Source organism: Salmo salar, chromosome 10 (genome assembly GCF_965601325.2).
Source record: "Salmo salar chromosome 10, fSalSal1, whole genome shotgun sequence".
In the NCBI taxonomy this organism is placed as follows: Eukaryota; Metazoa; Chordata; class Actinopteri; order Salmoniformes; family Salmonidae; genus Salmo; species Salmo salar.
Window position 1 is genome coordinate 17,001,235 of NC_138300.1, and position 15,120 is coordinate 17,016,354.

At 42.2% G+C, this 15,120-nt stretch overlaps 1 protein-coding gene across 1 annotated transcript in view; it reads right to left on the bottom strand.

Annotated features, from left to right (window-relative positions):
• Positions 1-15,120, bottom strand: part of wdr18 (WD repeat domain 18) — a 97,498-nt gene that overhangs the window by 12,849 nt on the left and 69,529 nt on the right. Inside the window, exon 8 of the mRNA XM_014216070.3 lies at positions 8,927-9,093. Within this exon, the coding sequence (XP_014071545.1) occupies positions 8,927-9,093 (167 nt within the window). The remainder of the gene's footprint in view (positions 1-8,926; positions 9,094-15,120) is intronic.

Genomic DNA, 15,120 nt, shown 5'->3' on the forward strand with positions numbered 1-15,120 from the left:
GATGACCTGGAGCCAGTAGGTTTGGTGACGAGTATGAAGTGAGGGCCAGCCAACGAGAGTGAACAGGTCGCAGTGGTGGGTAGTATATGGGGCTTTGGTGACAAAACAGATGGCACTGTGATAGACTGCATCCAATTTATTGAGTAGGGTATTGTAGGCTATTTTGTAAATGACATCGCCGAAGTCGAGGATCGGTAGGATGGTCAGTTTTACGAGGGTATGTTTGGCAGCATGAGTGAAGGATGCTTTGTTGCGAAATAGGAAGCCGATTCTAGATTTAACTTTGGATTGGAGATGTTTGATGTGAGTCTGGAAGGAGAGTTTACAGTCTAACCAGACACCTAGGTATTTGTAGTTGTCCACATATTCAAAGTCAGAACCATCCAGAGTAGTGATGCTGGACGGGCGGGCAGGTGCAGGCAGCGATCGGTTGAAGAGCATGCATTTAGTGTTACTTGTATTTAAGAGCAGTTAGAGGCCACGGAAGGAGAGTTGTATGGCATTGAAGCTCATCTGGAGGGTTGTTAACGAGAGTCTTGTCTTTAAAATGGTGTAAAATAGTCATATGTTTGAGAAATTGAAGTTATAGCATTTATGAGGTTTTGCATTTCGCGCGACGCGATTCCACTGGCTGTTGACTAGGGTGGGACGTTTGCCCAGACAGGTTAACACAGTGTCCAAAGAAGGGCCAGAAGTATACAGAATGGTGTCGTCTGCGTAGAGGTGGATCAGAGACTCACCAGCAGCAAGAGCGACATCATTGATGTATACAGAGAAGAGAGTCGGCCCAAGAATTGAACCCTGTGGCACCCACAGGGTAATGGTAGCTAACTACCATTTAAAAAAACACAGGTTCATAAAATTGACTGAGCATGGGAATAAACAGGCCAGAATACAACAATCATTAACTCATGATTAGGAAATAAATCACCTAATTTTAATAAAAGAGTAACACCAACTGAAAGCTATAGTGACCAAATATTTACTGCATCAGTCTTTGAAAAGTGCTGGGGGCGTTACACAGGTCAAGCGGCATACCACCTCGCATCCCACTGCTGGCTTGCTTCTGAAACTAAGCTGGGTTGGTCCTGGTCTGTCCCTGTATGGGAGAGCAGATGCTGCTGAAAGTGGTGTTGGAGGGCCAGTAGGAGGTAATCTTTCCAAACAATCCAATGCCCCTGGGCAGTGATTGGGCCATTAAGCGGGTGTCCTGACGCTCTATGGTCACTAAAGATCCCATGGCACTAATCGTAAGAGTGTTAACCCAGGTCTCCTGGCTAAATTCTCAATCTGGCCCTCAAACCATCATGCCCACTTAATTATCCCCAGCATACATCTGGCTCATTCATTCCCCCTCCTCTCCTCTAACTATTCCCCAGGTAAATGCTATAAAATGTGTTCTGAGTCAACTTACCTGGTCAAATAATCGTAAAATGTTTTGAAATTAAAAAGCGGCATCCTATTGAACTCAAATAACCCAAATTGTGACATGAATTTAGACCAGACATACCCAGTTCTTCATCAGTCCTTTATTAAATGTTGAGTAACCTGTCCTGTAGCAGTAGGACTTTAAATGCCACTGCAGCAAATCAGACAAATTAGAGCTGTGGTGAAGGACTGCAGTTGACATACACCACACTGATGAAATCCTAAAACATCAAATGAGTTCACATACGTATCTATCCCTTGCAACAGAATCAATTTCATTTGAACAATAGAAACTGCACGGAACGCTATGCATTCTCGATCGATAAAATGTATATTTGTATAATTTAAGTGAAGCAAAGCAGATGAGCCATAGCACATTAATAACTGTCTCAACCTTGAATGGAACTAATTTATACAGAATCGGGATAAACAATGCAAGATTTTCATCAAACTATAGTGCCTTTAGGTTCTTCATGTGCACTGCTCTGTTTTAGTCAGTCTCAACTGAATAAAAATGATCTATATAAAAAGGTCAAAGAAGCAGCTCCGTATAATTCCAGGCTGTTCTAGATTTAACCATTTTATAAATGAAAATAACTTAGTTTAATTTTCGTGCCTTTTAAATTGGGGCCATAAAAAATAAATAGTAAATTATAGGTGTTTAATACATTTTTATTTAATTGATTACAATCTAATTGAAATTTTCATATAGGTCATGCTACTGTGATAAAGTTCTCCCTATATAGATTGTGTTTCATGCATTATAAATGAAGGGCTTCATACTGTATCTCAGGTCAATGATACTCAGTTGCCTTCAGCCTCCCCTAAGACGGAGTTAGGAAAATGTTGCTGTCCTTTTTGATGTCATAGTGTTTTCAGTGTCTTGCCATCTTCAAGCTGCCTTCCCCCAAAGAACAATATCTGTTGGTCCACAGGGACCTGCTCCACATTGTAGACCTATGATCTTGAACTGGGACACGGTCTCAGCCGGCATCACATCGTAGGGTTTCACATTATTCAGGGAAATCTGAATCGCAGCAGGCTTTGTAATCGGCACACACACATTGGATCCTGGGCTGCAGACCATAGTGGCTCAAAGTTGTTGAATCGTCACTGATATCCTGCCCATTACTTTTTAGTTTCTGCGTGGCAATTGGCACTTCAAAATGTTGGTTGATGAGACTTCTGAGATCCGCCACTGTGGTTCCTGTATGCACCCTCAGGGAGTGTTTTTCCCCATTTATCAATGTGATGGTGACGTCCACAATAGAGACTGTATTACCTGAAAATGAATTAAACGGAACATTTATTTGATGGCCCTTATAATATCACAAGTAAATCGGTGCCCAACAATAACGTAATTGTAATAACTATGAATTAATATGGCATTTTATATTATTTAGGCCTACCTGATAGGCATGATTGTTAGCGCAAAATCATTCAATAGGGTATAGCAAAAATATTATAGGTATTATAACAGCTGAAATTAAGATTCGTTCTATCCTTGATTCACCACTTTTGGTTTCCATTCTCAGTTTCCATTCTGCTGCTGGGTACAGAAAGTTGAGCGCAATAAATTGTTTATTTCAAGGACAGACTTTTACCAGAGTTCTAATTACGGAATAAACAAAATAACCATTTAGAGTGGGGCAAATTAGTGCACAACATTCCACACAGTAGGCCTATACTTTACCTAGGTGCACTAGACAAGAAATGAAAGTAAATCCTAGGGCTATTGTGTCTGGAAAAAAACATGTGATACAAAGGACAGGAATTCCAAGTAGTTGTGCTGCGTCAGACATACAGTGGGGTCTGAAATTATTGGCGCTCTTGATAAAGATGAGGAAATTCCTCGTCACAATGGGATTCGATGAGTTTTAGCCTTGGTGTGTTTGGACCATGATAGTTCGTTGGTGATGTGGACACCAAGGAACTTGAAGCTCTCAACCTGCTCCACTACAGCCCCGTTGATGTGAATGGGGGCGTGCTCCGCCCTCCTTTTCTGTAGTCCAGAATCATCTCCTTTGTCTCGATCACGTTGAGGGAGAGGTTGTTATCCTGGCACCTCCTCCCTATATGCTGCCTCATCGTTGTCAGTGATCAGAGTTTTTTTTCCTCTCTGGTTGCAAATGTAACATGCTGGTAGAAATTGGGCAAGACGGATTTAAGTTCCCCTGCATTAAAGTCCACAGCCACTAGGGGTGTCGCCTCTGGATGAGCATTTTCTTGTTTGTTCATTGAGTGCCGTCTTAGTGCCAGCATCGGTTTGTGGTTGTAAATAGACAGCTACGAATAATATACATGAAAACTCTTGATAAATAGTGTGGTCTACAGCTTATCATGAGATTCTCTACCTCAGGCGAGCAAAACATCGAGACTTCCTTAACATTAGATTTTTTGCACCCGCTGTTATTTACAAAAACACAGACCGCCACCCCTCGTCATACCGGAGGCAGCTGTTCGATCTTGCCAATGGACCGAAAACCCAGCCAGCTGTATGTTATCCATGTCGTCGCTCAGTCACGACTCGGTGAAACACAAGATATTGCAGTATTTATGTCACGTTGGTAGGATAGTCTTGATCGGAGCTCATACATTTTGTTATACAATGTTTGCACGTTGGCTAATAGGACTGATGGTAGAGGGAGATTACTCACTTGCCGTCAGATCCGTACAAAGCACCCCGGGCCTTGTCGGGTGTCTGAAGTAAATCCTTCGCGTCCGAAGGATCTTTGTCCAGTACGAGGTGAGTAATCTCTGTCCTAATATCAAGAAGCTATTTTCGGTCATAGGAGACAGTGGCAGAAACATTATGAACAAAATAAGTTATAAATAACGCAAAAAAATACACAATAGCACAATTGGTTAGGAGCCTGTAAAATGGCAGCCATCTCCTCCAGCGCGATGGATGTAAAAAAAGGACGACACTGGCGAGGCCACCTCCAAGGCAATGATGGACATCTTCAACACCCACGGTTCTCCCGAGGTCCATCTTGAGTGACCGAGGTCATGAACGCTGGAGTAAGGTACGGGTGTTATAATAGGTTATATTTTGTCACCAATGGTTTGTTTTATTTATTTTTTACAATTTCTTTTTGTTTTTTCATGTTACATAACCAGATATATTTCAATATCTTACATTGTCAATAGATATCCCTTTCCTACCCCCTCCTCCAGGTTTGGATAAATGGACTAACCAGACACTCAAGACTGCCATGGGCAAGTCCCTTGACGGGTACCAGGAACGGTAGGAGAACAACCTGAAGGTAATTGTCTTTGCACACAACAGCAGCGTCCAGGCCTCCGAGATTGGACGGGAGCCGCAGCTGTTGACTTGAGGTAAACAATGCAATTATATATTCAATTATTGCATATACTGTAGTCTTTCAAATGTGATTGACTTAGTGTTATTGTTTGTCTATTGCTATTTTTGTATAATGTACTTTCAGATCACTTAAACCCCCCCAAGCGGTATCCCATCCACCAGAGCCAGTGAGTTCGGATCAGTCATTTTCTGTGCTCTGAGTCGGAGGGGGACCAGCTTGTAGGCTATACCTTCCAAAACTGTTTAAAAAGTACATATCTCTACATCAAATTGTCTCACAGTAAAGTTTAACCTGTGTGTTCACATCACTGTTTCCTACCATGTTCCCTTTAACTCTGCTCCAGTTCTCCAGGACCTAGGGGTTCTGCCTAACACAGATGTGGATCCACCGGATGTCCTCCATTACTAACCACCCACCAACTTTTCATTACATCATCTACGGCTACTGTTGTCATGTTGTCATTATCTGCTGAGAACGTTTTCTTGCTCTATCATACTGGGCACATAATATGTGAGATACACAGATGAACTAAAAACACTAGCACTGCAAACACTCAGAACAAAGAGAGCAGCAGTGCCTGAACATTGCAGTCTCCCTCTTCAAGTCCCCCTTCCGAGACTGACAGAACCTCCCACCCCCTCTATATTCCAAACATCAGAATTCAGTATTTTTGTATATGATTGCCATGTGAGTATACAATCAAAATCTGAAAATAAATGACAACTTTTCAACAACAAAAAAAGATCAGTTTATATATTATAATCTTCAATATTTCCAGGTTGGTATTCACAGCTGTTTCACAAGGTGTTCATTATTTTTAAGTTGTAAGCTATCCTTTGATGGTATTTATAAATTCCACATTATTCATTGTTGTATCCTGGGACCTACAATAGATACATATATATTCAACCACAAGAGTGCACTGAATCATAATAGAGGACGACTGAAATAATAGCATTTCAGTGTAGGGAAGGGCAGGTTCAAATAAAAACATGCCAGCCAGACATACCAGCGTAAGAATCTAAATAATTTGCATATGAATGAAGTGGAAATGAACTGACTTTGTGATCTGTAAGGTAAGTAACAATGTGTCAAGCAGATTACACGGTTTCTTTGCTATTTCCCAGAAAAGTAGCAACGTTTAAAGACATTGATTTCATGCTGTTGTAATCTTAACAAGGTACCCAAAAGTCTTTTGAAGTAATGTTTTCCATTCTATTAGCTAAACAAAACTTGTTTAAACAGCATAATTGCTGCGGAAAGCAGCCTCGTTTGCATAGCGGAGATGAAAAGGTAATTTAGGCTGTAATGATCTCCACACCGTTGATATAGCAATGGACGTTAATAGTTTATTGAATCCCACTGTGAAGCGGGGACACACACACACTTTTTGATATTATAACTTCCCTATATTTTGGAGCATACAATATAGCTCAGTATTTTAATTATTTATTTTATACAGTCAATTTTGCTCATCTTTATCAAAGGTGTCAATAAATTTAGGCCCGACTGTACGTGTGAGCAACTGGGAGTTCACAGATAAGTGTACAGGTATATACTTTTTAATATGCTGACCCGCAGCTGTCTAGGTCACTGCATAAACATGGGTTTATTGGGTTTATTAATAAACAGGGTTTATTTCAAAGATCAGTCATTAACTGTGAATGCACTGGAAATTAAAGTGTGTACAGGGGAAACACAATATTTATATACAACAGTTTGTGGAAGGCCCTTTCCTGTTTCAGCATAACAACGCCCCCGTGCACAAAGCGAGGTCCATACAGAAATGGTTTGTCGGGATCGGTGTAGAAGAACTTGACTGCCCGTCCTCACAAATGATCGTGGCTGAATGGAAGCAAGTCCCCGCAGAAATGTTCCAACATCTAGTGGAAAGCCTTCCCAGAAGAGTGGAGGCTGTTATAGCAGCAAAGGGAGGACCAACTCCATATTAATGGCCATGATTTTGGAATGAGATGTTCGAAGAGCAGTGTCCACATACTTTTGGCAATGTAGTGTAGGTCAATACCATGCTCCCCGACACAACAGCACCCCACACACACAGTCTCAGCTCCTTCCCACACCCATCAGCTGTTCCTCAATGAGAGGAGATAAAACCCTTCCTATCGCCCTTTGTGTTATCTACCCGTTTCCTTAATCTTCCCTTGAACGCAGTACTCTGCCCCCACCCCAGAGGAACTGTCCAATTAGCCTTACATGGAGATACCCCAACCCTACCCCCCACCAGAGAAGCCACAGGGAATCACCCCAGCCTCTCTGTTCCAGAGGAACCCCCCTGGAGAGTGACTGTCCCCCAGCATGGCTTTATCTCCCCTCCCTGACCCTTCACCCCAGGCAGCCAGCTCGCTAATGGGTTCTCTCGCTCCCTCTCTTCTCTGGACCCGGGCCAGACCGGCCTCTGGTTCATCTGAGGGCAAGCCACCGGCACCCACACAGTTTGTGACGGTTGGTGCTGAGAGTTTAGTGTTTGAGGTCGGTTCGATTATGAAAAAAATAAATCATGGTTTTCGATGTCTAATAGTTACATATACATATATATTTTTTTACAATAAATGCACTCTGCATTATTTGGGTAACCATGATTTATTCACATTACTCTCCCTCAATAAAGTCTTTCAATTGTGTATATTACATTTGTTTTATTTAATGATTTTATTATTTCATTCCAAGTCATCATCTCATCTCTATAGAGCTGCTGGCTATGCTGTCTGATAAAATCACAAGTAGAACATAGTAGTAGTTCTTCAAAGTAAATACGGCATACTTTTATGACTGGTGAATACCAAATACCAACTATCAAAACACCTCTTGCACTAAGATGCAGTGTCTTGCGCCACTCGGGAGGTTAGTGTGCCCCACACTAACCTAACATAGAAGAAACACACAGACGGGACAAGTAGGCACACAATGGATTATGGTCATTGTAGTTAATGACCATGTTTTCTGCGTTGAACTATGTAGAATATTGGCCTGTTGGAAACTACAACTCCCTACTACATTGCACAGTTCAGGCTTGATCTGATCTCTCTCTATTGAAACTGAAATGCGCGCACAGTAAAAAAAACAAAATGGAATTTAAATAATTGAACCTACGTTGGTCAATTAGTTGTTTAAAAACTGAAAAATAACAGAAATTTCAGTTAATCACTCAACACTTGTGACAGTGGAATGACTTCTCCACTTTCTGCAGTGTAGCAGCACATTCGCACACACATTCATGTGCAGGCACTCATGCACACAGACAAACACACCTACAGACCCATGTACACACGCCAGAAGAAAGCAAATAACAAGGAAAACTAAAAAGTAATAATTTGGAATTGTTTGCGGTGTAATTTGCACGCAGCACGGCGCACGAACATAAATAGTTTTTTAGTGATGACGGGCGCGGCCCCGGGGGCACGACGGCAATATCGGTTGTTTTTTTTGGAAATCCTATTAGTATTAATATATTTTTTTCTAATAATTCTGTGTTTCTTTGGCTTTCGGAGCACGGGTGAAAAGCTCATTTCTCGACAGCGACAGCTATAAACCCAGCAGCTCCGAGATTAGCCATTATGGAAATAAGCGACCTATGAGAAAGCGAGGGAAGGGGGGAGAGAGAGAGAGAGAGAGAGAGAGAGCGATAGGAGGGGAAAAACTGGGCTAGCACAGTGGTAAGCGAAGGGTAGAAACCCTGAGTGGGCAGGTGGTAGGTAATTCAAAGACCCCTCCATTACCATTTCATATAGCCTTGTGTAATGGATTTTGACACTGCCAGGATTACGTGTGCCACTAACAGCTGTCTCGTCACCACATTGCAGCAATTCATTTAGAGTGGGTGGTTACGGGGAGAAGTAAAGTTACCTACAGTAAGCAAAAACAGATGCTTACTATACATATGCTTAAATTCTAATCCCCTCAAGGCATGGATTCATTGCAGGAGTTATTGACACCAGGTATGTAAATAAACTGCCAGGTCGTGCTCATGATTGTCCTGTGATATCAGTGATGGGACAGCTGCTTATAACTGACAAACATCGAACAAATTCAGATTTAAATACCTTACCTTCTCATTCCCTTTTAAAATCACAGCGGCAACGATTTAGCCATGGCGGCCCACCACTACTAAATAAATATAGGGCAAACACTGATGATAAACCAAAAATTATGACCTGGGTGTGGGGGGCCAGGCGCAGGCACACTCCTCCGGTCTCCACGCCCTCGCCCTGTTCTGAGGGGTTGAGGTGGCGGCTGAAGCGGGGCAGGAGGATGCCCGGGCGGCTGTCAGGCAGGAACATGTTGGCAGGGGCAGGGATGATGAGGGCATTTGTGACTGGACCTGTGAGGGAGAGAGGAGTAAGAGTAAGGAGAGAGAAGGGCACAGGCAAAACTGGCGAAAGGAGGGAGAGCAGGAAAGAAAAAGAGATGAACATGAACACCCTCAGCCCCCCCCCTTGTAATTATCTAAGTGGGGGAGACGTTTTCTTTATGTGCTCCATCATTCCCTCCCTGCCCCCACCGTGTTCACATCCGCCATAACTGGGGCATGGTCAGAGTTTTACAAGAGACTTTGAACAGTGTCATTGATGCTGAGCGTAACGAGATACCCGGAAAACACGGCTCTCGTTTCCCATTAAAAAGCTTAAGAGAACACTCTCCCACTCTTCGCTTTGAGGAGTTGATTATTATTATTATTATTATTTTTTAAACGCACCAAGGTCGAGGAGCACCCAGGCTTCTTACAGTGATGGGGGCGAAATAGATCCAAGCTTCTGTACTTTTGATGAGTTTGTGCTGTCAAGCGCTTTGGAAAGCAAGCATGAGCTGTCGTTTTCTACTACGTCCATACAAACAGCAAGCCATCTACATCGTGAACCTTTACATGAAAGTTGAAGTGCTTCTAAGGAATCGAAGCGGCACGTCGCCAACCTGCAAACCTCACCTGCCTGAAGGGAATGAGGAAAGATGAAAGTAAAGAGGGGGGGAATCGAGGACTTGAACTACAAATCTCTACTCGGCCCACAACCCTTTGACTGGCCTTCCTTACTTAAGGCAGAGCTTTGCTTTCTACTTCCTGTCAATATTTTTTTTTACGATGCTAACACTTACATGAGCTTTAGTGCGCTTAAACTCAAACAGACAATCTTTTATTTGCCTATTACTGTCAGTCTTCCACAAGCGGCCATCAAATCATCCGAATTGCCCATCTGTCCGCCAGGATAGAAACATCTTCCCCAGGGTATTGGCGGCTGGACGGGGAGGGGGGGATTTCAGCATGGGCATCCAGGTATCTTCTGCATGCCCCGAATCGAGTGCTAGTTCACAAGAAACTAATGGAGAGAATATAAATTCGATGGGGGCTCTGACATAGACTAATTCCAACTGATGGCCTTAGGTGAGAGCCATCTCAGCGCAGAGAGGACCATAATCACAAATCATTGCGCCACTGAGCTCCTATGGTGACTCCTTTTCCACATTACCAAAAGAGAAAAAAAGGCCCAGGCTAAAATAGAGTTGCAATACACTAAGTTAGAATGGATCTAAATGTATGATAAACCTAGGCTGGGTTTATCTATTATCAAACACAAAAGCTACATTTTAACTTAGAAATAGGCAGGTCTGAAGCCGAAAAAGAAAGGACATTAACATGAGCCCCACAAGGCCTACTTCATCCATGCTCTACCAAGGTTTTCCAGCACACAACTTTGACCAACTACAGTAGCTACAGTGAGGGAAAAAAGTATTTGATCCCCTGCTGATTTTGTACATTTGCCCACTGACAAAGAAATGATCAGTCTATAATTTTAATGGTAGGTTTATTTGAACAGTGAGAGACAGAATAACAACAAAAACATCCAGAAAAACGCATGTCAAAAATGTTATAAAATGATTTGCATTTTAATTCAGGGAAATAAGTATTTGACCCCTCTGCAAAACATGACTTAGTACTTGGTGGCAAAACCCTTGTTGGCAATCACAGATGTCAGACGTTTCTTGTAGTTGGCCACCAGGTTTGCACACATCTCAGGAGGGATTTTGTCCTACTCCTCTTTGCAGATCTTCTCCAAGTCATTAAGGTTTCGAGGCTGACGTTTGGCAACTCGACCTTCAGCTCCCTCCACAGATTTTCTATGGGATTAAGGTCTGGAGACTGGCTAGGCCACTCCAGGACCTTAATGTGCTTCTTCTTGAGCCACTCCTTTGTTGCCTTGGCTGTGTGTTTTGGGTCATTGTCATGCTGGAATACCCATCCACGACCCATTTTCAATGCCCTGGCTGAGGGAAGGAGGTTCTCACCCAGGATTTGACGGTACATGGCCCCATCCATCGTCCCTTTGATGCGGTGAAGTTGTCCTGTCCCCTTAGCAGAAAAACACCCCCAAAGCATAATGTTTCCACCTCCATGTTTGACGGTGGGGATGGTGTTCTTGGGGACATAGGCAGCATTCCTCCTCCTCCAAACACGGCGAGTTGAGTTGATGCCAAAGAGCTCCATTTTGGTCTCATCTGACCACAACACTTTCACCCAGTTGTCCTCTGAATCATTCAGATGTTCATTGGCAAACTTCAGACGGGCATGTATATGTGCTTTCTTGAGCAGGGGGACCTTGCGGGCGCTGCAGGATTTCAGTCCTTCACGGCGTAGTGTGTTACCAATTGTTTTCTTGGTGACTACGGTCCCAGCTGCCTTGAGATCATTGACAAGATCCTCCCGTGTAGTTCTGGGCTGATTCCTCACCGTTCTCATGATCATTGCAACTCCACGAGGTGAGATCTTGCATGGAGCCCCAGGCCGAGGGAGATTGACAGTTCTTTTGTGTTTCTTCCATTTGTGAATAATCGCACCAACTGTTGTCACCTTCTCACCAAGCTGCTTGGCGATGGTCTTGTAGCCCATTCCAGCCTTGTGTAGGTCTACAATCTTGTCCCTGACATCCTTGGAGAGCTCTTTGGTCTTGGCCATGGTGGAGAGTTTGGAATCTGATTGATTGATTGCTTCTGTGGACAGGTGTCTTTTATACAGGTAACAAACTGAGATTAGGAGCACTCCCTTTAAGAGTGTGCTCCTAATCTCAGCACGTTACCTGTATAAAAGACACCTGGGAGCCAGAAATCTTTCTGATTGAGAGAGGGTCAAATACTTATTTCCCTCATTAAAATGCAAATAAATGTATAACATTTTTGACATGCGTTTTTCAGGATTTTTTTGTTGTTATTCTGTCTCTCACTGTTCAAATAAACCTACCATTAAAATTATAGACTGATCATTTCTTTGTCAGTGGGCAAACGTACAAAATCAGCAGGGGATCAAATACTTTTTTCCCCTCACTGTATGTTGGTGTATTGTACTTCAAACTTGTGTAGGCAGGTTGCTTAGGATTCAAACCTTTTCAAACAGCCTAAATCATACTCTTAGAGGAGGTGCTCCCACAATAATGTGGTTTATACCACATACAAAATAGAGCTGGGCGATATGGATAAAAACCATATGTTGATAAATTGCCTGAATTGATGCGATAACGATAAATAGAACGATACGTTTATAACATTGTGCACAACAGTTTACAATTATCCTTTAAACTAGCCCTACTAGTTTGATAGTTGCAGCCATCAATGGTCCCATTAAGAAGCACCCATATTAGCAAACTTATTTAATTAGAAATTTCACATTGCTTTAGTATAGGCTACTTATCGTAATGAATAACTTCAGCAAAATGCTTGCGATAAGTGATCGGTAAGGTCGGTGTCGATAATTTTTGGTTTATCATCAGTGTTTCCCCTATATTTATTTAGTAGCGGTGGGCCGCTGCGGATTAAAAAAATTATAATAATAATTGGGATGGTAAACTTAAACGACTAAAGCCAGATATAAAGTACGTAGAAAATATAATGGAGCTATCTTTTTTAAATAAGATAACCTTTGAGAACTAACAATCACCAAAATAAAAAACTTTTGTTATTTGAGTCACTCAGATGGCATAAGAACACAGCATAAGCCATGTCAAAATGTGAAGACTTGCAGGAAATTTGCTTTAAAACAAAATGTTATCTGAGATCGGAGACCGCACCATTGTCCATGCCCACTAAAAAGGTATGATACATCAGGTATGGCAGACATACTTGCTGTCTTGTAACCTTAATACATTTTTATAATAGCGTAAAGAACATGTGAATTTGATATTAAGACGAACTTTAAAATCCCAGTTTAAAAGGAAAACAACTCAGACCAAACTGATAAATCAATAGATCTGAGTTTCGTATATACAGTAGTAGTCCATGTCACTCAATAACACTATAATATTCAGAGCGACTTACAGAAAATGTTTCACCTTGTAGGGTTGGGGATTCGAACCTTTTGGTTCGACCTTTTGGTTACTGGCCCAACACTCTAACCACTAGGCTACCAGATGTGCTTGACTGGTCCTTGAAAGCGTAGATATCTTTCTTATATCTCGTCCATCCTAGCTGGCTGGAGGCCAGCATTCATTAGTCGAGATTAGTCATTTCACCACGTTTGTTTTTCATTAGGTCATCAACATCCATTTGGAACATCCCTCATCGCACTATTAGGTTGACATTAATCAGCTCTGTATCGCACAGTGGAGTACGCTCTACGCACATCCATTTTGTCTCCGATGCATCGTAAGAGAAGGTAATCAGGGTAATCTGTCAAGTTCCGTGAATAAGTCTTTGGGTGTTGTAGCCCAGGAGTCATCACACTTGACTTGAGTGAAAATGGTCAAAACATTGTTAGCCATTCTAACTTTATGAGAAGACTTGACTTTTTGGCAGGATTAAATCAGTCTGCAGCTATCCATCCTACATTCCATTCTCATGTAATTCCCTGAGGTTAGAGAGAGGGGCAGTGAAAGAAAGAGAGTGAGTCAGAGATCGAAAAGAAAAATGGAATCATTGAAATTGACGTAGGATATAGCATCAAACGGCATTGCATATGCAAACGCAAATTAACTTCCTGTCTCTTGAGACGCTAAACACAGACCCAAAAAGTGCCGACTGGAACAAATTGCCAGTCGTGCGTTGGCGTAGTTGGCTGAGCTTCACTGTAAAATTGTTGCAGTCAAGAAGACAAATACCTCAATAAAAACAAAAGGTTCCCTCAGTAGGCTCATGCAATCTAATTAACTGGCCCCGCTTAGTTAGCATCATAGACTGAAAAATAAACACCAGCGGAAAAGAGAAACTATTCATGAGTAGAATATGGACATGTTGAGGGAGCGTGGACTGTACACAAGCTGACACTGTAATTCTAATCTATCGAGGGCAGATAAAACACCCAATGGAATGCGCTCCAGGATTAATGCTACTCCTTATCCTGTTAGGGCTAGGGGGCAGTATTGACACGGCTGGATAAAAAACATACCCGATTTAATCTGGTTACCACTCCTACCCAGTAACTAGAATATGCATATACTTATTACATATGGATAGAAAACACCCTAAAGTTTCTAAAACTGTTTGAATGGTGTCTGTGAGTATAACAGAACTCAAATGGCAGGTCAAAACCTGAGAGATTCCTTTACAGGAAGTGGCCTGTCTGACCATTTCTTGAGCCTCTTTTCCATCTCTATCTTTTACTAAGGATCTCTGCTCTAACGTGACACTTCCCACGTCTTCCATAGGCTCTCAGAGCCCGGGAAAAAACAGAATGTCGTCATTCCAGCCCCAGGCTGAAACACATTATCGCCTTTCTCAAGTGGCCAATCAAGGGACTCTGGGCTTATGCGCGTGACCCGACCGCCCCCGCCTTTGTGATTTTTTTCCTCTGTTTGCCGAAAAGGAGATTCCCTGTCGGAATATTATCGCTTTTCTACGAGAAAAATGGCGTAAAAATTGATTTTAAACAGCGGTTGACATGCTTCGAAGTACGGTAATGGAATATTTAGAATTTTATTGTCACGAATTGCGCCATGCGCGCGACACTTCTTTACCATTTCGGATAGTGTCTGGAACGCACGAACAAAACGCCGCTATTCGGATATAACGATGGATTATTTTGGACCAAACCAACATTTGTTATTGAAGTAGCAGTCCTGGGAGTGCATTCTGACGAAGACAACAAAAGGTAATGAAACTTTTATAATAGTAAATATGATTATGGTGAGTGCTAAACTTGCCGGGTGTCTAAATAGCGAGCCCGTGATGCCTGGGCTATGTACTTAGAATATTGCAAAATGTGCTTTCACCAAAAAGCTATTTTAAAATCGGACATATCAAGTGCATAGAGGAGGTCTGTATCTATAATTCTTAAAATAATTGTTATGCTTTTTGTGAACGTTTATCGTGAGTAATTTAGTAAAATGTTAGCGAATTCCCCGGAAGTTTGCGGGGGGTATGCTAGTTCTGA